Source organism: Pelecanus crispus, chromosome 7 (genome assembly GCF_030463565.1).
Source record: "Pelecanus crispus isolate bPelCri1 chromosome 7, bPelCri1.pri, whole genome shotgun sequence".
In the NCBI taxonomy this organism is placed as follows: Eukaryota; Metazoa; Chordata; class Aves; order Pelecaniformes; family Pelecanidae; genus Pelecanus; species Pelecanus crispus.
Genome location: NC_134649.1, coordinates 31712042 through 31736565, shown reverse-complemented (window position 1 = coordinate 31736565; position 24524 = coordinate 31712042). Strand labels below are relative to the sequence as shown.

The following is a 24524-nucleotide window of genomic DNA, read 5'->3' as shown; positions in this document are numbered from 1 at the left end:
CCTTTGCAGAGTGAAAGAAAAACACGGGGACAACAGAAATGTGTCCAAATTTGCAAGCCCTTGAAGTTTCCTCATCCAGAACTGGGCCTCCTTTCTGTGCAGGCTGGGAGGAGGCAGTCGTCACCACATGGCATTTACGCACTATCTGAAATGTTCTACCTTAAAAAAGCAAAGCCCCAAAAACTTTGGAACTATTTTTATCTTTGTTGAAAGACAGGACATAATACATGAGAGAGGCTGTCTTGGATGTTAATTTGATGTGCAGCTGATTGCAGGGTTTAACTTCCTGGGTAGGATAAACATGACAGCTCTTTTCTCTTTCCTGAGTAAGCAAGAGGAATTTTTCAAAGTGTTTTCACCTAATAACCCACCCCGTTTTCTCAGCAACCTCACCATGTATTGAACTGGGCGCTGTACTGTATGGACCTCTGGCTTCCTGTTGTAAACTGTGGTGCAGCAGGTTTGGTTTGTATTCTTTGTTCTGGTAGCCCTCCTTACCGCATACTGCTTGGGGTGCAGCTTCCCTTTTTGCAGCAGGGCAGGGGGCTTGCAGGTTTGTCCAATGTGGGACAGACGGACAAACGGTAACTTTGATTAGTTGAAGGTAATCTGTTTATCTCTTGCAAAGCGCACTTCCTGCAGCAATTACATGTTGAGCATGGTGCGCCTGTGTGTGCAAAGGCAAGAGATGGGGCAGGTTGGAATAACTCGGCCATAAAACAGTAGCAGTAGCTACACTCTGGGCCTGTTGTGTAATTCCCCTTGGTGGAAGGCTCCGAACTGGGTCAGATCAGTGTGAGAAACGAGGGCAGTCTCGCAGCTGTGTAATGTGTATAATGCCTACCTGCCTGTCGTGCCGTGTCCCTGCTGCGTGCTCCCTGTGCCACCAGGCAGGGTGGGAGCCCTCCCGAGACCTGGGGCTTACACAAGGGAGAGCGGCTGCTGCAAAGCCGAGGAGGAGAATGGGAAGGAGGAAGACAGACAGCAGCATGACAATAGGCACAGAGGAGTTAACCATCTTTCTTTCATCCAGCTTCTGCGAGATTTAATTAAGTCTTTTCAAAAGCTTCTGTTTAACTCCCCTGCATATGGCTGGGGCTGCTGAGCGGGTGTCAAGAATTAGCTTATAAAGAACATGTACTTACTGCTAAAACAAAAATAAAGCTTAGATTAGAGCCCTTTTGTACTCCAGTCTGAGCGATAGCTACTCTCCACTGGATTGCATTTCATTTATAGAAAGAGAAGAACCCATATCCTTTCCTTTAAACAATTTTCAGAAAGTGTTTTGTGGTGGTTTTTTTTTTTTTTTAAGGTTCTGTGACAAACAGTGAAACATGAGAGATGATACACAGGAGGATACTGTTGAGAGAAACTGTATCATGTGTCAGTCTTTGACCTGGAGTGTTTAGTGGCATTATGGCACTTCTGCTTTTCCTGTTTGTAGATGAGAATTCATTCCTGCCATTTTAGTAGTGTTTGTAATTCTTCTTTTTTTAGGGGTTGGGGTTTTGGGGTTTGGGTTTTTTTTGGTGGTGTTTAGTTTGCTGGGATAGTAAAACAACGAGTTTTTTTTAATATGCTTCTGTTGATATAGATTCTGGCAGATATCATGGAAGGTGCTTTATAGCACAGTGTGGATAGCATGGGAATAAATAAATCTCCTTGAAATCCCAGGGAACCAGTAGAGACCTATGAAGGTAACACTAGTGACTATCTCCTTCTGAAATGTAAAGAAATGCAGCTTTACAGTTATAGGCCTGAGTAGAACCTCTGAAGAGGATTGGAACAATGTTTGTTTTCCTTAGGGCTGAATATCAGCTGGAAGGGAACATTGTTGCTATTTAAAAGCAAAAATAAGCTGCTGTTTTGAAATACACATAGACTTTAGAAGGCATTTGTCAGGAAAAACTTCTGATGATAGATTGCTTTGCGTCTGCAGTCCTTGACTGAAGTCACCAGACATCAGAAAATAAGCAGTGCTGGACCTTGCAGTGCCCGGCGGTCACCATATGACAGCAACAGGGCTCGGTACTCGCCTACCAGCAGACCACGGAAGCTGAATAAATCTGTTTGGCTTGTGTAAACTGGCACAGTTCCACTTGAGCTAATTTAGATTTTGGCCTTTTCTACTATCTGCTTGACTAAGCCAACTTATTTTGTGTGACACGTGTAATAGTGTAGGGACTTCAGTTGTCTCTGCCTGCTGGTAAAGTGCTCCTGGGACCTTGTGGTGAAAGGCTTCCTATTCCAATACCAATCTCCACAAAGCCTGTTCTTCACTTGTGTTTATTTTCTTTCAGACACTCTTCAATGTTACTGAGGAGCTGAGAGAGGCAAAGCAGGAACTGATGACTTCAGCTGGAATAATTCAGCATACTTGACAGTTAGATTTTCAGCCCTGCTACAGGGGTGTTGAGTTGTGTCTTTAACCTTCAAGTTTCTGAGCTTATCTAGTTACTGCTGAAACACAGCTGAAAATGAATTTTTTTCTGTTTCTTGAAGTGTTGGTAGATATGTATGCTGCCTTATCTGCTTTAAAGTTTTTAGTTTAGTTTTGGGGTTTTTTTAAAGTGACTGATTAGTTCTCAAACATTTTATAGTTTACTCTGGAAGCGTGGTTAAGTAGGGGGCAGTGGAAAATGAGTGATGAGGAAACGTTTACCTCTTCTTCCTTTAAAGCTTTCTGGGGAATGTGTGGGTAGTAATTCTTCTGAGGCATGATTTTGAACACATCCTTTGCTTTATGTTCCTTGAGATCAAGATGCCTTCTTTATTTTCCTTTCTTGGCTGTGTGAGTTTCTTTTCATCCATCTTACACAGCTCCTTTATGGTAGTTCTTTGTGTATGGAAGAGGAGCACCCATCACTGTTCAGAAGTGATAGTGCATGATCTGAACAGATAAACTTGTGACTTTGTGATTGCCCTGGCCATCTCTTTAGGCTTTATTATTGTTTTGTACCATGATTTCTGCTGTGATGCACTGGAGTAGCTAACAGAGGAATTATGCACAGCCAGCTCTGGTCTTGTCCTTTAGAGGAAGGAAATGCAAATTCTCTCTGATCCATCCTTCCTTTGTGTTTACTTTTCTTCTTACCCTGCTTTACAAAGGGTTGTACAACCTTTGAAAACTGGATCTTTGTTGTCTTCTGTCCATACTGTTATTAAGGTAACTCTGTCTCTGTCCTGTTGGTTGGAACAGAGACTTCAGACAGTCTGTGATGAGTAACTGGGTGACCTTCGCAGCAGGTACAGCTAAGTCAGGAGGATGGTTTCTGTCTGCGACCCACAGTCTGCATACTCCGATGATGTTTGCAGTGCTCAGGGATCAGGGTAACAGGTATCTGTAAGGGATTGACTGATCCTTTTTTCTGTGCTTCATGTTTGGATGGTAGTATTCTGAAATTCTTCACGTAATTTATTTATTTTTGCATCTTTGTATAATCAGACATTGATACTAGGAATCTTTCTGCTGTGTACATGTCAAGGGTACCAAGAAAGAGGTGGGGTTTTGAGTGATTAGTTAATATATTGGTTCTGATACTGATTCTACGATATAGATTCTACGTCTATAGCATTACGATACATTGCTTATGGCATCCATTTTCTACACAGGATTTTGTGCACAGTCTGATATAACTGTTATTTAAAAGACTGATGGCAGATTTGTGTTTTTATATGCAGTAATCCTGCTATCATTTTGAGCCTTGAGGCTCAAAGGTTGGGATTTACTAGAGTCATTATGTACCTCTTCTCTTTTCTCACAGGGCTGCCTCACGGTAGAACATGAGCAGGTAATGCACAAGGAGCACCACTGGGAATCATGTCAGACGAGTCAATCTCAGGGAGTGATCCGGACCTGGACCCGGACTTGGAGCAGGAGGATATGGAAGAGGAGGAGGAGGAAGATGAGGAGGAGGCGATGGAGGAGGATAACGATGGGGATGATGAGGAGGACTTACTTGATGAGAGTGGTAAGTGAATAGGGTTGTGAATCTCTGCATACATTTGTTATACAAAACTGGCATTACTAATTTTGGTGAGCAACGCCTTGGTATGTAGCAGAAGGGTTAGGATTTGTCCAGCGCTTGGTAGACAGAAGTGTTTATGTGGGTGTTTAGTTTAAATAGGGATTTAATGTAGGTTAAATTTGGACTCCTGGCCAAAAAAAATTTCCATCATGAAAACAAGCCACAAGCATAAACTGTAAGGAGGATAGAATTTTTAAAATAGCTACAGATTCGGGGGAAGCAATTATAGAAAGAAGTAAATAAATCAATTTACAAATACTTGTATTATTAAAAGGATCCGGTGAAATTAAATATATTTACATCACTGGCTTGCCCATAGGTAAACAATTTAATGGATGCTATGGGCAATTATTGCTCACTTACAATAATCATCTTTAACAACTGGAAGATGTTCTGACAGCATAGAGGTTGAGTTTATTTGTTTGTTTTACAATATGAATGGTGGCAGTGCTGACTAAGTAAGGTGTCACCTTCTATCCTCACCTACTTATAACTGCCCCACCGTCCTCTTCAGTTAGGACCAATATAGCTGTGGACCTGTGCTGTGCAGGTTACATTTAAGCAAGATTAGGTAACTGTTCCGGTTCATGGCATGATCCTAGAAATATGTTGTTTGGTCCAGCAGAAGGGCTGATGTTCTAGGGCATGTAAACAGGAGTGCATGGCTCAGGTGGGAATTCTATGTGCTGTATTTGCCACCAAACTCCTTGTATCATAAAACTACAGCCCAAGCCTAAAGGAATGCTGTATTTGCTTCCTTTAAAATTGTAATTTTTAGTAATTTCAAAGGGTGTGCAGATTTTTGAATGCACCTACATTGACCTACTGAGAATGGTCTTCATTTTCTTAGCATAGAATGTGTTAAAGACAGATACTTTTCTCTGTTCTTCTAGTTAGTAAAGTATTTTTGGTTTCAAAGTACATTGTTGTCCTCAAGTGTTGTTTGGGTTTTTTTATATTCTTTCAGCTACGTGCTACTTGAAGATGCTGTTTTGATTTAAAATGCTTATAAAATGTTTACACAAATTAATTTTATTCCTCTGGTTTTATTCATGTGATGGCTTTTTCTAATGAGAAAGCAGCAGAAATGGAAGTGTTAGTTCAGGTAAGAAACAAGGGAACTCCCAGGAGATAGAGTTATAGGGCCACAGATTACTTTGTCTCAAAGAGACTGGCAGTGACCTTGTCACTTTGTTCATGGGAACCTGCATGGGAACCTGCACCCAGTGGAGCAATAAGAAGCATGATGTTGCAGACAAACTTTTATTAACAGAGAGGAGTGGCTGTATGTCATGTCCACGTGGGTCATTGCCCATGGTTATTTTGTCATAGACCTATGTGTTTTATCATCTACATCTATATTATTGTGGCTGAATACTCATAATTGTTTATCAGGATTATTCTTTCCAAAGCAAACAAAATTAATGTAGGTATATCAGAACATCACTAACCATTAATGACAGCTGTTTATTTTCATCTTAAAACACTAGAAACGTTTATGCTTTACATTTCTTTAGTGGCTAATTAAAATTAAATTTTAACAAATGTAGGAAATAATGAGAGAGAGTAAAAAGACAATTTATATGTAACTAACATAAAATGTTTTTATAGTTGTTCATTAGGTACAGGAGAAACTCTTTCTTACACAATCTGAGCAAAGCTAGATTGCCTTTGACGTTTCAGATTGTTTCAGCTTTAATTCTGTCTGCCAGAATATCAGGATGCTTTCTGTGTGCTTAGCTGTATAACTATTGTTTTCTGTGGAGGTGTCCGCTCTGCTTTTCCTGATACCTCTTCAGAGGTACATACTGCCTCAGAAATGTCATTTGACATCTATATTACCTTAAATCTAATCTAAAACTGGTCTCCTGCTGTTTGGCCTATGAAATATAGCTAACTTCAGAATTAAGAGGATCATTTTATTTGCTCATCTGATGTTTAAAGTCCCATCTCTTTGTACGTGGCCCTCATTCGTAAAAATCCTCTTAGGAACAGACAGTTACTCTTATTCACAAGAAGGAACTAAGTGCTCTAATGTTTATACTATGAAGCTTTTTAAAAGCTTAATTTTAATAATTTCTGTTAAAAGTTTGTTCTCCCTGTTCCCAGCTGTGGTGTTCTCCTCCCCTCCTGCTATTGTGGTTGTTCTGTCGATGTTCCATTGGGGATCCTGGGGGGATTCTTCCCTTGTGGATGGGCTCTTGCATATTTCTAGCACTTCAAGATTTAGACTATTATTTATCTTTCACAGTTATTTCCTTGGAAGGGTGACAGGCTGCATATACGTTTTCTCCAAACTGAAACATTACTTGTTTTAAATAATAGTGATTAGAACAATTCTAAAACTAACACTTTTACTGCTTGCTTGCAAAATAGTGGCTTTGTTTTGGGAACATAGGTTTTCAATGTTTTGATGGTTACTCAGATTACTTATGAACCTTCCAGGGTTAATGTAGTATTACCCACACCTGTTGGTGGTGGATAGTCTGGTCTCAGACTTAGCAGTGACTTGTGTTTTGCCCATTTAACCTGTTTTTGTCTTTTTGATAGATGTTGTGTGTGGAATTAATACCTGTGGTGGTCTCAGTTTCAGACTTGTCTTCGTGTTCTTTTACATTCTGGTAATTAAGAGTGCTGTCTTCAGTTTTGGTGCAGTTTTTCTCATTTCTGCTCTGAGAACCTGAAATTTTGTTTCCATTTAGTACAGGGTGTCCCTAGATGGTCTAGAGCTTACTTTAGTTTGGACTTTTATGGTACAAACTTTCAGTCTTGATGAAAGCACTTCTTAAACCTTTTCCCCCTGCCCTCAAGGAAAAAAAAAGAGCACAGAAGGCTAGTTTTCTGAATATTTCTGAATAACTGAGCGTTAATAACCACATAGCTTACATACTTTGTACATTTCTTCAGTGGTGGTCAGTTGATGAATCTTAGCATCATGTGTAGGAGCTCTTATAGCTTTAGTCTTTTTTTTTTCTAGAACACTTCTTCCAGGACATACCTACCCTGACACTTACAACTGCTTCTCAGTGGCTGCCAGACTGCACACCCATCCTAGCAGCAACTTCAATCCTAGCCAGAGGCTTCCACTGCTTTTCCAGCCTTGTTATTCCTGCCCACTGCATCTGTTTTCTCATCACTTGTGGGTAGCAGCAGTTGTTTTATCATGTTCGATTTTGTGATATCAGTGTGTGACTGCTAAGAACTTTTTTCATTAACTCCCTAATCCTTTTCACTAGAAATGTGATGTACTGATGACTGTAGAGATAAAGGGCTGTTTCAAGTCCTGCACTTTTTCTCTGATCCTGGTAGTTGCTCAGGGCTGTGTAGAGCTCCATAGGAATAAAAGCTACTTTGAGCAAAGAGGAAACAAACCTCCAATATGGATTTTACAGATAATTTCAAATGCAGGGACTGTTCATACCTCAGAGCTTTCCTGAGGAAAGCTGTTCAGTATTTGAACAAATCCCAGTGTAGTTCTCTGGTTTTTCACTTTCTGAATGTCTTTGGATTATTCTTATTGAAGTCTCTGGAATTCATTGTCTTCTACTCATACATATTGCTGTAATTCTGCTATTAATTGTGATGTTTTTTTACCTCTGAGTATATGAGTTAAACACTTTTTTAAAGTGTAACTCTGGGTAAAAGTGTAAAGAGCTGGTTGTTTCAGTTCTCTGAAAGATGCCTTTATGAGCACAGGCATTCAGACACTGTTCTCAGAGGTAACTAGTTGTGTTTGCATTATAGGGTGTACAGCAGACAGGGATTGGAATCAGTACTTCTCGGGTCTGACAGTGGACAATTTTCCAGTACCACGGTAGTACTGCAATTCTTAATGTACAGATGCACTGGGCAACACCAAGTAATAGCGTATTAGATGCTACTACTGTGATATGACAATCTCCACACAACTAGCCTTGTCTTCTGCCTTCTGTTGTCCACTTTACCTGTTTTCTCCTGTCCCATCCCCTCTTTCTTTCCCCAGGGCTCAGGGTGTGCTAGCTCCGTGGCATCTGTTTGACTAGTGGAGAACAGAAGATGGAGGGAGTCTGCACTCCCTCTTCCTACCTTGGACTCATACTGTTACTCCTCCTCCCTGACAAAGTGCTGGAGCAAAACACAACTGCTTTGTGTGGGCTTTCTATGGACATATGGACCCTAAGAGAGGAGTCAGTAAGGAGCACAGTTGTGTTGGTGGTACAGAATCACAAGTCCCAGGAGAGTGGAGGACACACAGGTGCCTGTGCTCTTTTTCACTGCAGCTTCTTAGTAGGGTGAAGGCACCAGGGCCAAGTCTCATAACCTCTGAAGGACTGGCACAGGAGGTTAGTGAGGGGAAAGAGAGACCATTTTCCTCACCCTAGCCTCTTAAAACTGTGCTTATCCCTGTCTATGATATTTGATAGCATCATGACAGATTCAGAGTTGCCTCTTGTTTCTGGAGCATGATCCAGAATGTATTTCAATGGCTGCTTTTTGTTTGAATTTGAGTATGCCACTTGGTAATCACAGTTTTGAGTTGTCCCAAGATACCAGGGCAGGAGTACTTGACTTCAGATGACGGCCACTGTCGATTCAGGTTTGAAAAGCTCTTTGCTTTCCTTGAACTCTTGCTAGAGGAAAGCCTGTTTAGGTAAAGGGGTACTGCTAGATCAGCTTTGCGTACAATTTTCACTTGGTGGTTTGGGAAAAAAATGTTGGCATGAAATTATAGCAAGAATGGATTTGGTTTAATGTGATGTTCCTTTGTGGCTCTTTGTGGCTAATCATCATACTGCATGCAGCAAGGGGTACAATTACATTGAAAGTGAGATCGATTTGTACCTGCCTGGATAATTTCCTTGTCTAACCTGAGGGGAAAAAATCAGTAGTTAACGCCATACTTACTAGAAAGTTCATTAGAACCTGGAATTATTAAAGTTGAAATTATTTTGGAAATCTGTTTTTAAAGTCATGTGGAAGTGTGGGTTAATATTTTTTTGAATGATACTTGAATGCATCCTTGAGGTGCAGGGAGCTGCTGCTTATCTTGGGGGGTCATGTTATTCATGTGCTTCCCCCCGCAAAGTCATTCCATCTTTTCTTCTCCCCAGCAAAGCGCTGGAACAAAACAACACTGTGGTGTGGGGGGGAGTCCCCAGCTGGATGTGTGGTGTTGGGAGTAGAGCAAATTTCTGTCCTTACAGGGGAAGAGAGGAAAGTGTTTGGTGTAAATCTGTTCATTTAGCAGGCTCCTCCTGCTCATGTGCATGAGTTTTTTTGCTTTTCATCTGAAGTTATTCTTATAAATTAGGTCATGTTATACTCACCTGTATGAAACTGAGAGGCAGTGTGGAGACAGTCTCCTGAATAATACCCTGCTAAATGATGTCCTATTCTTTATCATTTTATATCTAGATTTAGAAAGGCCCATACTGCTGGAGGAAAAAAGAAAAAAAAAGGGGGGGGGGGCACCCTGCTGTTAGGAAGTCATTTACCTGCACTTTTTATTTGAATTGGATGGTTCTGCTTGTATTGGTAAATCAAGATTAGTCCCAGCAACCTGAAATCTTTTTGCTGTCTACTTTTGACCAGGCTGCACACCATTTTCTCTTAGGAAACACTGGTTTTAAGTTGTCCTCCCTTTCTACAAGAAAATGAAATGCATTCCTTAAGAAGAGGAGGAGCAAATACATACTTATTTCTTTAATCTCTCAACTCCTTTTAGAAAGCAGCTTTTCACAGCTGTGTCTTCGGATGGTATCAAGGGTAGATGGGCATCCCAAGGTCGAGGCAGCCTCAGAGACTATAGCTGTTCTTTGAGGAACCCTTTAATGAGATGCTTCCATCTGCTGCAGTATCTGGGCACAGTGGACTTGATTGCTTCTTGCTTTCTGCCTCAGACTGGTTATACACATGCTTTGATCTCTTGTCCTTGTTGTTTAGCTGGAGGCTGGTGGCAGGGACTAAGAAAAGGCACAGGCCTGTCAGAGTAAGCTTGGAGTGGAGAGGAGGCTCTTTTTGTTGATTGAAAGTGGATGAGTTGGAGAAAAAGGTGTGGAAGGAAACAGAAGTCAGCACTTCCCTAAATCTAGAAAAGCACTGAAGACAATCAGGAGGGTTCCTTTAATTTTAAGCTCTGCTGTATTCTGTGTGTACGTATGCCAGAGTGGTGGGTTCCAGTAAGTAATAATCCTATAATTTAATCTGCAAGTTACTGTTTGCGGAGTGCAAGGTGGACTTCTTGGGGGGAAGAGTGGTGATTGACATCTTTCCATTTTTTCCTTCTTGATGGACTTTCCGGTCTTGATTCTTTTATTTTGGTTACTTGTGGCTGGATACAGCTCCCTCTAGAGTCCACCAGTGCTATTTCTAAAGAAACTAGAAAGGCGTATCCTGGGGGAAGCAAACCTCTTCTCGACAATAAGTTTGTTACCTCCACAATGGCCCTGATCTTTGTAAACCTGGGAAACCAAATCTGAACTTCTATGTACCACTGTGCATTTTGCTGTTCTTAAACAACCAGTTAGATTTTAATGCTTATAGTGACTTTTTGTAGACTGTCTTCCAAGCCAATAGGTGCACGCAAAGAGGATGGCACATGTGGTATCACAGAGATACGAAAGTAATTGCTACATGTGAAAGAATTTACTTGTGAATTAATACTCTGCATATTAGCATGTGTTTAAACCGTATCAAACTGTAATAGGAAACTACATTACTTCAGAAAATGATCCTTATGGATCAGAGTGTTTAAATATACTTTATCATATGGGTGCATGTGGGGCTCAACCTCAGGTCAGCTGGTTGTGGATAACTCAGTCAGCAAACCTGCGTCTAACTGCAGATATTGGATGCATTTCGCAGGTGACTTGCTATAACTAAGAAGTTGAGGGGGATTTATTGTTTTCTTAGTTCCTGAAGGGGATAAGAGCATCTCCCAAGTTGCTTTGTGTCTGTTAAGCATACGCTCTCTCCTCCGCAAATCTTACATTCGAGACTTGTGTTGGGTTCCTAAGACTCGGAAAGTTAGGAGCTGACTGTCTTCTATGTTTCCACAATCCAGCTGAATAAAACACAAAAGATATAGTTAGTATCAAAGGTGAAAAGTGACTGGATGCTTGCAGATTTAGCAATCCTGGTTACTCAGTAGTGCAGAAAGGTTACATTGAAATAGCAGGGAATAAGTTTTGCCTCTTATATTTAGGTAAAAGCCCCACTGATTTCTCTGAGAACTTTGCTTTGTTACAGAAGGCTGCATATTTTACTCATTATTTTTATTCTGGCAGTTTCCCTGTAGTACAGTCTGTCTTTCAGAACAAATGGTGTTTCTGTGTGCAGTCTGAGGGGTTTGGACCTGCCCAGCTAGCAAGTGTCTGCGTACCCAGCACATTGTATGGGAGCTGCTAATGCCTGTGCAGACCCCATGGCAGGCACCCAGGTCCCTTGAAGTGGCTCTACTGGACTCACTAAATGGTGACATTAAAAAAAAAAATCTTCTTGGGTGCTTTGCTGGGAACAGCCAGTACTATACACTTTGTTATCTCCCTTTCTACTGACCCCAAAGCTGCAGATTGCCTTGCTGGGCATTTTTTTTTTTTTTGTGTTGGAGCAGTTTTGGTTGTCGGAGGGTGATAGAGGCAGGTGGAAGTCCCTTGTCTTCAGGCTCTTTGCCCATAAATCTGGGAGGAATAGGGGAAGGTAACAGGAATGGAGAGCAGCGTGGGAGGAGGGTGCCTGGGGTTTGTGGGGGTTTTATTGACTGATTCTAGCATTTTAACTAACCCTGTGAACTAGGTTATTCTCAGTGGGGTGAGGTGTGGCTTGACGGCTGCTGTGGGAAGGAGGGATGAGATCCTGACAAGTGCTGTCCCCCCAGCCCCCTTCGCAGGGAATTACAGACTGGCGATGTTGCAGGTCAGCCGCTGAGCCTTTCACCGTCTGCCTGCTCTGTCCGAAGGTGCGGACTCTTTCCCGGTCTCCTCTGCTTATCCTAAGCAGGGGGAAGCCCCAAATGAAAACATTCGTGACTCCTGTGCCCCGCTCCCAGGCTCTCTGACAGCGGCTTACTTTTTGAGAGGGTGGCACAAAGTCTGGCATAGTCTCAGTCTTATATAACCTGGAGTAGTGACTTGCTTTACTTCTTTAAAAGGAGGCGATGACGCCAGAGCTCTGCTTCCTTCAGACCCGCCGACTGGGCGCAGGGACTGGCTGATCTCGTGAAATCATGTGGTATTATAACTAGCTATGCTTTTTTTTTTTTGTCTTTTCTTCTTCCTTCCCTTTGATCTATTGTGTATGATGGAATACAAAATAGAAATCCTATGCAGTTGAAGAACAGCCCACGTCCATGGCTCTGCATTTTCTATATATATGTATATGGGTATTTTTCAAATGTTTTTTTACCTGTAGCTACATACTCTCTTTTCTTAAAGCTGCCACAAACGTGAGAGTAGCATGAATGCACAGGGAGCAGGGTCGGTGAGCAAGTAGTTATTAGCTGAACAAAGAATTGCTCCAAGTCTACCAGGGAGAGGGGAAGTATCTTGTTTCTTCCTGCTTGTTCTGATAGGCTTTGCAGGATGTGGGGGTTGTGCTTTATTGGCCAAAAACTTGCTTTTCTCTTTTCACAAAGCAGCCAGAGAATCTCTAACAAGGGACAGTCACGCTTACTTCTCTGTCACGTTTGGTACCTTTTCCCCCATGTACGTTTTCAATAGTCAGCTTTGTACCACACCTAGTCATTGCTTATAGATACCATACTCTGTAATCTACAGCTTCTGAACCCATGACAAAATCACAAGGAAACTAATTAGCCAATTTGTAATGTGGTATTTTCCCTCTTGAACAGGTAAGGAGTAGCAAAGTAACTTTGCCAAGGTCCCCTGATGAGTACGATGAAGCCAAAGTCAAAATCCTCTGCTTTACATTTTAGGCACTGCCCCTTTTATTTTCAGATTTACTGGGTGAAACACTTCTCTGTTTTGCATTTGAGTTTAAACTATGCAAGGGGTCCTTATTTTCATTTTTCCTTAATTTATTTGGTATTGTGCTCTTTTTAATGAATGGTTAAGTAAAATGTGCAGGTAACTATATGTTGTACAGGTATAATATTTTTAGCCAAGAAGCAGCATCTAGTTTGGAAGGATGGGGAAGTGTTTTAATTAAATTAGAGGTATTCTTCAGATTTTAAAACACAATTTCACATCACAGTTATTTGCTTTATTTGTCGTTTTAATTTCCTGCTTAGGCTTTATAGAAAACTGAATTTTCAGAAGTGTCTAGCTCATTATTTGGATCAAAATTTTTTGATGCAATACCCTTTTTTTTATTTTTTATTTTAATAATGGTAGTTTGTACTATAGATGTTGAAAATGTCTTGTTCACATTTTCTTCAACATGAAGTTCACTGACTCAGTCTCAAAAAAATTCTAAGTAGGAGTCAGAAGACATTATTTTCACTTGCAAATATGCAAATAGGAATGAGACAGGAGAAAGCTACAAGATTAAATCTTCTTGGGCTAGGTGAACACAAACTTCTAGTTTAAATGTCCGTTAAAACAAATTTTGCAATTAAAACATCTATAGGTAATCTTCATCTATGTAAAATATTTAAATACTTGAACTGTTAGAAGCAATTTTAAAATGTCACTTTTGTGTACTCTTAGCTTGTGATTTATGTCAAATACTCAGATGAAAACTGGAATGAAATTGAAGTGCAAAATCACTCTTCTATGGTGCACAAACACATTGTGTCATCTTCAGCAGCAGACGTGTAGCAAGTTATAGGACGAGATGAGAATCGGTTTCTTGAATATAACTGGGATTGTAACTCAATGGATTTGATTAAGATGATGATAAATATCTATATATAAATCTTTCGACCTAAAATCGTTACAGCTGGTCTAATAACAGCTTGTTTTCTTCAATACATTTCAACAATCTTTGAAAGCCTGGGACTAAGTCTGAAGCAGTATATGTTTTGCTATAGTCAGAGTCTGAAAAGCCTTTGCAGAAGGCAGTGCTTTTCATCACTACCTGTATTTTGTATGATTAGATTTTTGTTATGTTATGTACAATTTCCCCCCTAGTTATGATTTAGATGAGTGTGGGAAAGAAAATAAACCAAGATTTATATGAATACAAATAAAATGAGAAAAAACAAATTGATCAAATTTTACACCTTATGGCTCAGTCCGAAATTCACTAAAATCAATGGAAAGAGTACTCTGGTTTTCCATGGTTGGTTTAGATCTTACTCATAAAGAGTTTTTATTTACAGTGCAGTGTTTGTTTAAAAGCAAATTAGTCTCAAAGCCTAGCAATACTCAGTTGCCAACAAATAGTGTTGTGGAGTTTGATTGTGTGTGAACTGTTTTAGGTTGATAAACACCACCTATACCATAAACAACTAAAACTCCATACTCTTGTGTGTTTTCCATGTTGCTAAAACAACAGAGAAAACAGGACAGGGAAGGGAGCCCTAATGATGTTTGTATGTGCTACTAGCAGCTGATAATCAAGAGTGAAATTTGTCTGTCAAGCCTAGTTTGTGTTTGATAACTTACAAACAATTCAGATTTGTAGGCAACTTCTCTACTTGTTGGTGATCAGTGGGGTGTGCAGAAGCAGCTGGTGGACATGGAGCACACCTGTGAGAAAGCTGTGGGATGGGGAAGGGACTGCACAGCCAGTGTGGAGCAGTCGGGCACAGGCAAGGAACGTCTATTCTGTTCTGCAGGAAGGCTGTGAGGGTGAACAGCATGTGGGGCAGTCACTACAGAGAAGGGAACCACCTCAGCTTGCAGGGACCAAGAGCGTGGTGGCACATTATGGATCCAGTGTTTCTCACCTGCACTGTACTTGGTGAGCTTGGATCAGGTCAACGTTGAGCGGTCCTGGAGCTGCTTGGCCCACAGAGCTCAGCAAGGGGAGCAGTGGGTTGAGAGAACCAGGTTCAAGGTGGAGAACAGGCATGGGGGTGGGGAAGCAGCTTTGTCCAGCTTTAAAGGTTGGGGAAGGAGAGTCACTTGTGATATATTTCAGGATATTTTATTGAAACTTTTTAGTTGAACTGGAGATGGGGGGAATCAAACTAAACTCAATGTTCTCTGCTATACAGAGGAGCTAGTGTCCTGAAAAACTTTATGATTGAGCTTCTTGTGTATGTAGGCAGATTTAGGTGTGAGTTTTAACCCTTATGAATTTGCAGTGTTCAGGGATGCTGACATTGCTGCTGAAAAGACTTGTCAGTTGAATAAAAAACATGTTCTGAAGGGCCTTTATCTTGATATTCTATGAAAATACAAATTTTATAGTGATTTTTTTTTTTTAACAGGGGAATCTCCTATGTTGTTTGCAAGGGAACCTCTCAAGTGACAACAGTTTCTTGAGAAGCCTCTTCTGATGTATAGGACAGTCATACAATTGCAAAGAGCTTGTGGTTTGAGCATGAGGTAGGTAAGGTATGACAGCTAGGTAAGATTTCAGACCCTGTAGGGGAGGGAGAACATTCTTCCTTACTGGCAAGGCTGGCCTCACAGAAAAGCTATTCAGTAAATGGGCTTATCTATAACAAGATTACCTTCCATGAGGAGATCATTTTATAAACTGACTGTTTCTGGCAGGTCTAATTCTTGGCTGTGTTGAATACGTATTTATCGTGGCTAACAGTGATGGCCTCACCAGTAGGCTGTTGTGAGTAGAAAAGCTAGAAAAATTCCTTTCCGTTTTGCACGCTAAGATGAAGAAGGAAATTCCTTTTTATTGCTGTGTGCAGAAGGACAGGTATAGGTTGCCTGTTTCCCCCAGTGTATTGAACTTCCATTTTCCTTGTGCTTGATTGCTGTAATAAGCATGCCTTGGAAAGTACCCAGTTGTATTTACACAAATACTTGTCTTTAAATCTTGCTTTCCAGTTTCATAAATCTGTTAGGTCAGATGCTGAGGTCATGTTTTGTTATTTATTCCAACCCTACAAAGTCCTTATAAGGCCTGCTGCAAGATCCTCAGCTATGTACTTTTCTTAATATATTTGTCCCTCTTTTCCCTCTTGATAAACACTGTTAGTTCTTGTGTACCAGACAGGCTATTTGAATCTGTGACATAGGTGAAAAGCTGTCTTTTACTGAGCCTCTTCGTTTTAATACAGTTCATCTTTTTTTTCAGTAAAATTTATATGGCTCTAATTATGAAAATAGCACCTTGGGTTTGTTTCAAAGTTGCAATGTACCCTGAAGCACCAAGGATATTTTGATGGTAGCAAGCATTCACTGTGTGCTCTGCCACCCTCTTGAATGAAAGGTCTGATAAGAATGTCTGGAGTCACACAAAGGGTAACTGGGCTCTGCCCTGGCTGTGTTTGCAGGCCTCTAGAACAACCTTTACTGTTACGAATGTAGCACATTGTCCTGGAATCCTGCAGATCTGTGCCAGAGCTGTTGAGACACAGCCTGTTTCAGCTTCTTGTGCCTGTCCTGGTTTTCCTGACTCTCACTTCCCAGTTGTTTCTAGCAAAGAGCTGACTTCATTACGTGGACAAATGCTTGCTAGGAGCGAGATGATTTCATTACGTGTCTATCAGCCTAGGTTTGCTGTTTGTTACTGGCATTGGGTATGCCTGTGAAGGGAATCGGGCATATGGAAAAGGTCTCTGTAGCATTGAAGAAGGCCAGGCATGATGGTTAGCCTTTAGGGGTTCAACTGCAGCTTTAAAGTACTTACTCTCCTGTACTTATTCTCTCCTCTACCTGTCCTTCTGGTGCAGATAGATGATGGGGAGGAAGGCTTGCTTAGAATAAGCTTGCACTCCACAAATTCTGAAAGGTTGTTTCCTAAAACCTGGGAAATCTCATTCATAGTCCATTTGCTCCACTGAGAGCCTTCTGCAGAGTAGCAGTGCTGTACAAGCTGCTGATTTAAAGAAGTGAACGGGATGCTCTTTTGCCTATTATTGTGCAAACAGGTTACCAGCTCCCAAGGAATTCCTCAGGTTTCAGTCTCAGTTGTCCAGGTTTCTTGAAAGTTAGCAGGTGTCATGCAAATAATTCATAAAATCACAGATACCAAGATTGTTTTCAAAGCCAAAAAGGCTGTATTTCTTTTTGCAACTCATTCCCCTCCTCTTTTCCTTTTGTGCTGTGAAACTTGGAAGCGCGATTACGGTCCCATGTGTCCCCTGCTCTGAACGTCCTGTTGTCTGTTGGGATTCCCCTTGCGCGGGGCCCCGCCGGAGCCTGAATGGTTATGTAAGGATTTTTATTTTATTCTCAGTCTTGGTCTCTGCCACTAGTTGAACTGGATCACAGGCTGAGTGAATGGGATCTGATCCGAATGGTGTGCAGCCTTGCCGCTCGAGAGGAGAGACCTCCCCCATACACACCCACTCAGCCTCCCTGCTCTTCCCTCTTTTAAAACTCTTTTCCCAGGCATAAGTGAGGTTGCTCCCGCTGATCGGGAACACGTACGGAAGGCAAACAGGCAGCGCAGCTCCAGGCATCAGGCCCCCAGTGGACCAGCAGCTACTGCGGGCAGGGCTGTGTTGTTTGACTCTCCAAACAGGGGAGGAGATAGTGACAATTTTTCTTTAGGCTGAACACGAGGCATATTTAACAAGTTATATAACAGTGACCCTGGACCGTCTTGGCTGGGTGCAGGGAGGATATATGCGTACTGATTCCTGTCACACCAGCTGGGTGGATTCAAGCACTAGAAGCTATTTACCAAAGTTATTTTCAGAAACCGTAAGTGCAGGTTTCCCTGCCTGTACCCTGGACTGTTTTATCAGGAGGCATTTCCCGCTTGCGAACTGGACAGCCAGTGAGAGTGGATTTAGTGCTCGCTGGGCTGTAGGCAGAGATAACAAGTTGTCGGGAGTGACTGGAAACTTTCGTCCTGAAGACCCTGAGACAAGAATAGCAGAGGGGCTGAGAGTGTGTGGCTCCATTGAACAAGTGTTGGGGCAGAGTCGCGGGCAGAGGTCTTGTCTCAGTGCACTGAGCAGCATGTTACTCTTGGATGAGTCTCAGCAGTTTCCAGGTAGGACACAAGTTTTTGTGGGTTTTTTTTGTTTGGTCCCTGCCCTCGCCGCCCCCCCCCCCCCCCCCCCCCCCCCCCCCCCCCCCGCCAGTTTTCTGTTCCCTCTTGCCTTCCTGTTACAGATCATTCATTCTTCCTCCCCTGTGCAGGAATACCCTACTCAGTGGCTCGCAAAGTGCATCAGGAACTGAGACTCAGGGGCTCAGGTTTCAATTTGCTACCTACCTGGCAGGGATGGAAATGGTTGCATTTTCAGAGTCTTGCAGTGCTTGTTGGTTTGATGGAGGGGATATGAGAAGGAAGCTCTTTCTTTCTGTGTGCTTTTAATCTGAAGACTTTGGTGATGTGACATTCTGGGCCTGGCTGTTATTGTTTCTGCTGCTGTCGTATTGTAATGCTGCAGAAGTAATTTTTAGCAAGAGAGGAGGCAGCTGCTAATATCAGTATGATTTTTATATCCAGTGTCCCCCTTCAACTTTTTGTGTATACTTTCCCTTAATATCCTACTTGATAAGAGTTTTGAGAGTTTCTTTTGTTAGTGAAATATTTGGTGACTTGCTGACTGGGCAGCAGTGTGGGCACCAGGCAGAGCTGTTGGTGCTTGCTCCAGATCCCCTAATTAGTGCCTAATAGACTAAGAGCTACTTAGTCTACTAGCTACTCTACCCCCCCAATCAAATGGAAGATGCTGGTGAAACCCTAATACAAGTTTACAGTTTTGGGATGGGTGCCACTTAGTTTGCTTGCTGGTGGGAGGACGTTATCTGCTGGAGAAAAAGCTTTGTTCAGATATGAAGAACTTTCTAAATTTGTAATTTAACTTGTTACTTAGAGGTCAGGTACTCAGGACGCCAAGCTGCTTCCACCTTGTTCATGTGGCAAATACCTCCAGAGTTCATGTGATGAACATAGACTGGTCAAAAAAGGTCCCCAGGAGTTCTAGCTCTGGGTTCCTGGTTTATTATAGGAGTCCAGTGCAGTGTGGTCTTTGTGAGGAGTTTTTACAGAAATAAACCATGCAGTATTTGTTGTCCATTAGTGGGAGGGGTGGATTCTAGAAAAAAAAAAAAAATCCATCTTTTCTTGCTTTCTTAGTTCTCTGGTTGTGGTGGCAGGACAAAGAAGCTAATTCTGGGAGAGTGTGAGCTGAGAAGAGAAAGGAATTATGATGCAAAATGAGTTTGGATAAATGAGGAATCTGGGTGATACAAGTGGCTTATGTAACTCAGTCTAGATAATAGGTATAAAAAGAGAAGACAGTGGAGGGGAAGATGCTTTTGGAAATGAGACTGTAGGTCATAGGTGGAGAACGCAAGGTTAGAGGCCTTCCAGAAATTTTGGGTGGAAAGGTATTTTGGGGTCATTTGTACAAACATAAGAGAGCAAGAGTGCAAATGAACTCTTTGTACAGCATTGCTTGTCAAGTTATAAAGTTTGGGGCAAGGTTTATCACAGTCTGCTCTACCAGTGGGAAAATTATCTCTATTTGAGAAAGCATTTGTAACTGATCTAACATGGTTGTGCTCTTGCTGGTGGATCCAGGAGAGTCTCCACCCCAATTCTCCATAGCCGCCTTGTCCCCAGAGAGGATGATAAAACTGCACAAGGTCACAGAGGGAATCTGGGGCAGAACTGAGGCATCATGTTCTTCCCTGCCTTTGTGCTTCAACCACTAGTCAATATTTCTTTTCCTCTCTGGTTTACGTGGTTTTTTTCTCACTCTAGGTGCCTGAATGCTTTTTTGGGTGTTCAAAGGAGCAGGCGCTTGTGTATGCAATGCTGTGCTATCTGTTTATTATTTTATAAATGTTTCTGGAAAGTTAGAGAGGATTTTAGTTATTTTTATGGTAGCACCCACCAGCTAGTAAATCAAGGTTTGTTGCAGTACACTACCTATCCCCTGTTTGAAAAGAGGCTGTTGTCCTGCAAGAAAAATGTCTCTTATTTAAAGAGCCCCGTCTCTTCCCCATATACACATATGCTTCTTTTTTCACCATAGAGGTAGCTGTAATTTTAGCATCCTTCTGAAGGAAACAGTATTTGTCTTTTTTCCAGTCTGTAATGGGCTTAGCTTTTGGGGTGTTATGTATTTTGGATGGGGGTGTCCTTGTGACATTGTGGGTTCAATTTGTGTGAGTCTGATTGCAATGAACAACTTTGCAGCCCTTTGTCAAACTGCTTTAGCAGCACCAATATTTTGAAAAGGAAAACTAAAACAGATTGTTCCTTGAGTGATGGTGTTTCATCCTGGTCTTATTAGCTTTCTCCAGTGCTCTCGGTCACTTTTCTGGCTGCACTTGATGGGAGAAGTGCCAGTGGAATGCGGTGGCACACAGGCTCAAACTCAACAATTCGCATTTTTCTCCCAAGTGATGCCTCCCTCATTAAACAGAGTCCTTAAAAGTTCTTCTGAAATTACTTTAGAGACTGAAGCAGAAAAAGGGAATGTGGCTGAAGATCTGTGCTTTGTTACAGTTCTAAAAAAATCCACAACTATGTTTTGTTTTTCCAAGTAGGAAATTATATTCAAGGAAAGAAGCCTGTTCATTGGAGCATAGGACAGGGAGCCAACAACTTGAGAGTTATTCAGTACTCGATGCCTACCTGATTTCTTTGCCTTAGTTTCCTCCTCTGCAAGGTGGACAGGAGGCTGTTTCACAGGTTATTGTGAGGACTGTGTCATGCTTGTGAACTCCTTTGACGCTGAAGTGGAGCGCAAATGCCAGGTATTATAATTTTGAAATCTCTCCTCTCTTATCCCATTGCCATCATGAGCAACAACAAAGGAGCACCCAGATGCTGCTGAAGGATGCTTTACGCTGAGATTATTTCCCATGCTGCTCTTAAATTAGGAGTGAGTATCAGATGTCTTCTCCCCCCTCCCTGTTAACAGGTCCTGAACGAAGCTAGGGTGAGGGCTTGAGGCAGAGATTAAAGTTTGGCTTGTGCTCGTTGTTTGTTTGCTATTTTGGTGGCCTTGGAAGCGTGTGGCAGCAATAATCCCTTCTTTATTATTTCTCATTGCTCTGAGGGTATCCTGGTATAAAGCTAATACCACAACTCCCAGCTACCTAGTGTAAACTAATGCTTATGTAATCATTGCATAATGCAGAATGCTTGCTCCCCTACTCGTCCTCTTTTCTTAGTCCCTGAAATTTATCCCTAGAAGAGTCATGGTAGCAGCCAGCTGGATTCACTGTGCTGAGAACATGTCAAGCCCCCGTATGTATCTATTTTCTGAAGTTGGGAGGGGAAATTTATCTTTGTTACCCAAATCAATTATTTATCCACCTTAATAAAATGGAACTTTTTTTTAAAAAAGTTTTGAACTATTGTGAAAATAGGTAAGGTCTGATGGTTAAATCTGATTACTTGTGTTTAAATCGCTATGGTAATTTTTGTAATCTGGCTGGCAAAATTATATTATGGGTTACTAGTTAACTGGGATAACAAGAAACGGGAGGTTTCAGTTCCCTCCTGCACACAGCTTGTTAAAAACTTCCCAGCACTCGAGCCTGAAACACTTCCCAACTCTGGTGCAGTAGTTTTATGTAACTCGGTTGCGCTTGCACACCCCTGGCTAAAGGACAAACGTAACCCATCCCGCTTCACTTCTTCACTCGCTGCCTTAATGGGTGCAATTCCTGCCTTTGTTTCCCTGTCTTGGCGAATACCCGCAGTGTCTGCACGAGAGTGGGGGGGCTCATGAGGAGGAGGCGGTTTACATTTTAGGTTTGAGGACTTTTATTAGGAAAAGTAATTTTGATTAGGTATCTAGAAGAGGGATGCCAGGTAGCAGTGTTCTGCATTTCTCCGGTTCTTGCCACCTCAAAGCACTATGAAAATGTTTGATTTGAAATTTCACAACCCTCCTTAGAGTGTATCAGAGCCTGAAACGGACATGAGATTGCCCGGTGCTCTGGAGTAACCATCAACCTCTCCTCCGTGGTGCCTGCGAGAGGGAGGACAACCTGAGGGGCACCCCACCTGGACTGCATTTTGGGGGGCTTGTGTGAGGTCCCGGAGGGGCTGGGCGCAGCTGCCCTGGCGCAGGGCTGGCGGGAGCAGCTACCTGCCGCGCTCCGGTGGCGCGGGGTGCCGGTGGCTGCAAGCCCATGCCATACAACGGTTATATAAGTGCTCTTTGGTGTTTATGTAACCCGGGTCTCGGCGTCCGCAGCGTTGAGGCCTGGCCAGAACAAGAGCTCTTGGGTATTTGGGGCCTGGTTCTCCTTGCATAATCCCAGGGTTAGAACATATATTGTCTGTCACCAAAGTTGGCTGATGTTCCAGTTTGCCTCTCAGCACTTCTTGGCTGCTTCCTTTCCCTTTGGTTTTTGAGTGGTATCTTCCTTGCTCCTGCCCTTCAATTCTGCTGCCTTTTGCTCCTGAAGGATTCCTTCAGGCCAGGAAAGGAGTTTTATTCTGCAGCATAACCTCATCAGTAACCGATACTCTGAAAGATCTCTGAAGGAAAAAAAGAAGGGCAGTGCTGCCTTGTAATTTATCTTCTGAAGTTTTCCATCGACTGGGGCTTACTTCCTCCCCAAGAAGGAGTCTGGAGATGGGTTTGGCTTTTGTGTGTCCCTGGCCTGGCTCCCTCCCCATGCGCTGGCCCGTAGAGCCTGTGCTGGTGGTCTTTTCTTCAGAGCTCGTTCCACATCTCTCCCCTCCGTCCTCTGGTCTTGGGCTGGGGATGGAGGCAGCCTGCCATCTCTCACATACAATTTGCAGATTTCACGTAGGTGTCTTGAGCCCACAGCAACCGATCACTACACAGATACCTAAAGAAATGAAAAACGTTACTCAGACTTCAAGCAGCGCTATTTGTTATACCAATATGACAGTCTGTGTGTCTGGTTAAAGTGACAAGTATGAACGACAGACCTGAGGTGGTTAACTCCTAGATAAATCAGCAACAGGAATGAAGATGTTAGAATTGATGTATGTGCCATTTGACAGGTGGGGGAAGCTCCCCCTGGGAGCAGGCAAGATTTGGGGCTGGGCAGGCTCAGCCAGAACGATGCCTTTGTGTCTCACAGTGCCGTGGCTGTGACTCAGCAGGACACCAACCATCGCAGCCGGCGGTGGAGCCGGGCTGAAAGCAACAGTGGAAATCGGTCATTCCTCTGATCAGTGGGCTGCATTTTGTTGGGAGTTGAGCAGGGCCAGCATGCAGAGAGGGGCTGGGAGCTGCAGGTCCCACTGCCCGAGGCACATGGCATGGCTGCCCTCTCGGCCGGGGCGCAGCACGCCAGGCCTGGGAGCTCCCCACAGCCATGGCCCTGGCGAGGAGAGGCCGTCCACGAGGGGCACCCGGGCAAGCACAGGAGTGCCCCGTGCACGCAGAGAAACCACCAGCCTAGACAAAAGGCCGATCCCAGCTCGGTGCTGTCTCTCGTGTTGTCAGCGAGTGGGCGGCTGCTCGTGGCTGGAGGGGGCCGAGGGGCGCCCGGTGTGCTGGGCCCCGGCGTGCTGGCGGGGCGCGCGGCCAAGCGGGTGCTGCGGCGTGGGGGGGGGTAGGTGTGCCGGGTTATATAATGCTTACATAATTAGGGCTTTGTTAAGCAGTTGTGGCTGGGAGGGGCGTCCTGCCGCCGAAGAGTGAGCCCGATTATTTTCTGAGGAGAACAAAGTCTTGTTGCTAATTAGCTGCCCTGATAGGAGCTACAGGGGGTAGCCACAGCCTTGAGACCCCGGAGGGGCTGCATCCACCTCCGTCCCCCCTGCATGGTGGCTTTCCCGGTGATTCAGGAGGAAGGAACCGGGCGTTGATGTGTGTCAAACTCCGGGAAGGGGCTTTGTGGCTCTCCTGGGTGTTGCAGCAGGTAGGGCCTGGAGGAAGGGAGCCTGAGCTGTCCTCGTGCTTTCGCCTATGCTGTCCTTGAGGGGTTTCACAATGAATTTCCTGCCTCCAGCCTTGGGGTGCTCGAGTGTTTTCATAGTGCCGCCTCTATGAGAGGGTGCTCTGTGCAGACACCTCTCCTCCCTTCTTGCATGGCATCTGTGCAACAGCTGCACCAGTTGCATACAGAGAAAGAATATTCTGAAAATATTTTATTTTCTGCTTCATCTGAATACAGGATGAGCCAGAGCACTCCGGCTGTTGTCAGCCTCTGAGATAATTGCTGTGCCACAATGTGTTAGAGAGCTGCTGTTCTTCAGGTGCCAAGTACAGTTGAACTCTGGCATCACCTACACACCTCTCTAGTGCCCAGCACGCTGAGAAAACACCACGTAACCCCAGAGAACATCTTCCAGCCTGTCAATGCCTTTGCAGTTGGGCTTGCTCTGCAGAGTCGCTTCTCTAGCCTTTGGCACAGTTGTAGTTCAGTGTGTCAGTGACTGTGAGTATTGCAGCTGGAGCTGTGCAATTAGTCTTCCTTGTGCCATCCTTCAGTGCTCCTCCCATTCTTGTTTTGACAGCTCAGTACTGGCTGTAGTAGTACTAGCTAGTACTAGCTAGTCTCTGACAAGCTATTG

At 43.2% G+C, this 24524-nt stretch overlaps 1 protein-coding gene across 1 annotated transcript in view; it reads left to right on the top strand.

Annotated features, from left to right (window-relative positions):
* RAD54L2 (RAD54 like 2) overlaps nt 1-24524 on the top strand; it is a 53030-nt gene that overhangs the window by 4534 nt on the left and 23972 nt on the right. The window contains exons 2-3 of the mRNA XM_075714521.1: nt 3765-3968; nt 15029-15036. Coding sequence (XP_075570636.1) covers nt 3821-3968; nt 15029-15036 — 156 coding nt within the window. The 5' untranslated portion in view covers nt 3765-3820. The remainder of the gene's footprint in view (nt 1-3764; nt 3969-15028; nt 15037-24524) is intronic.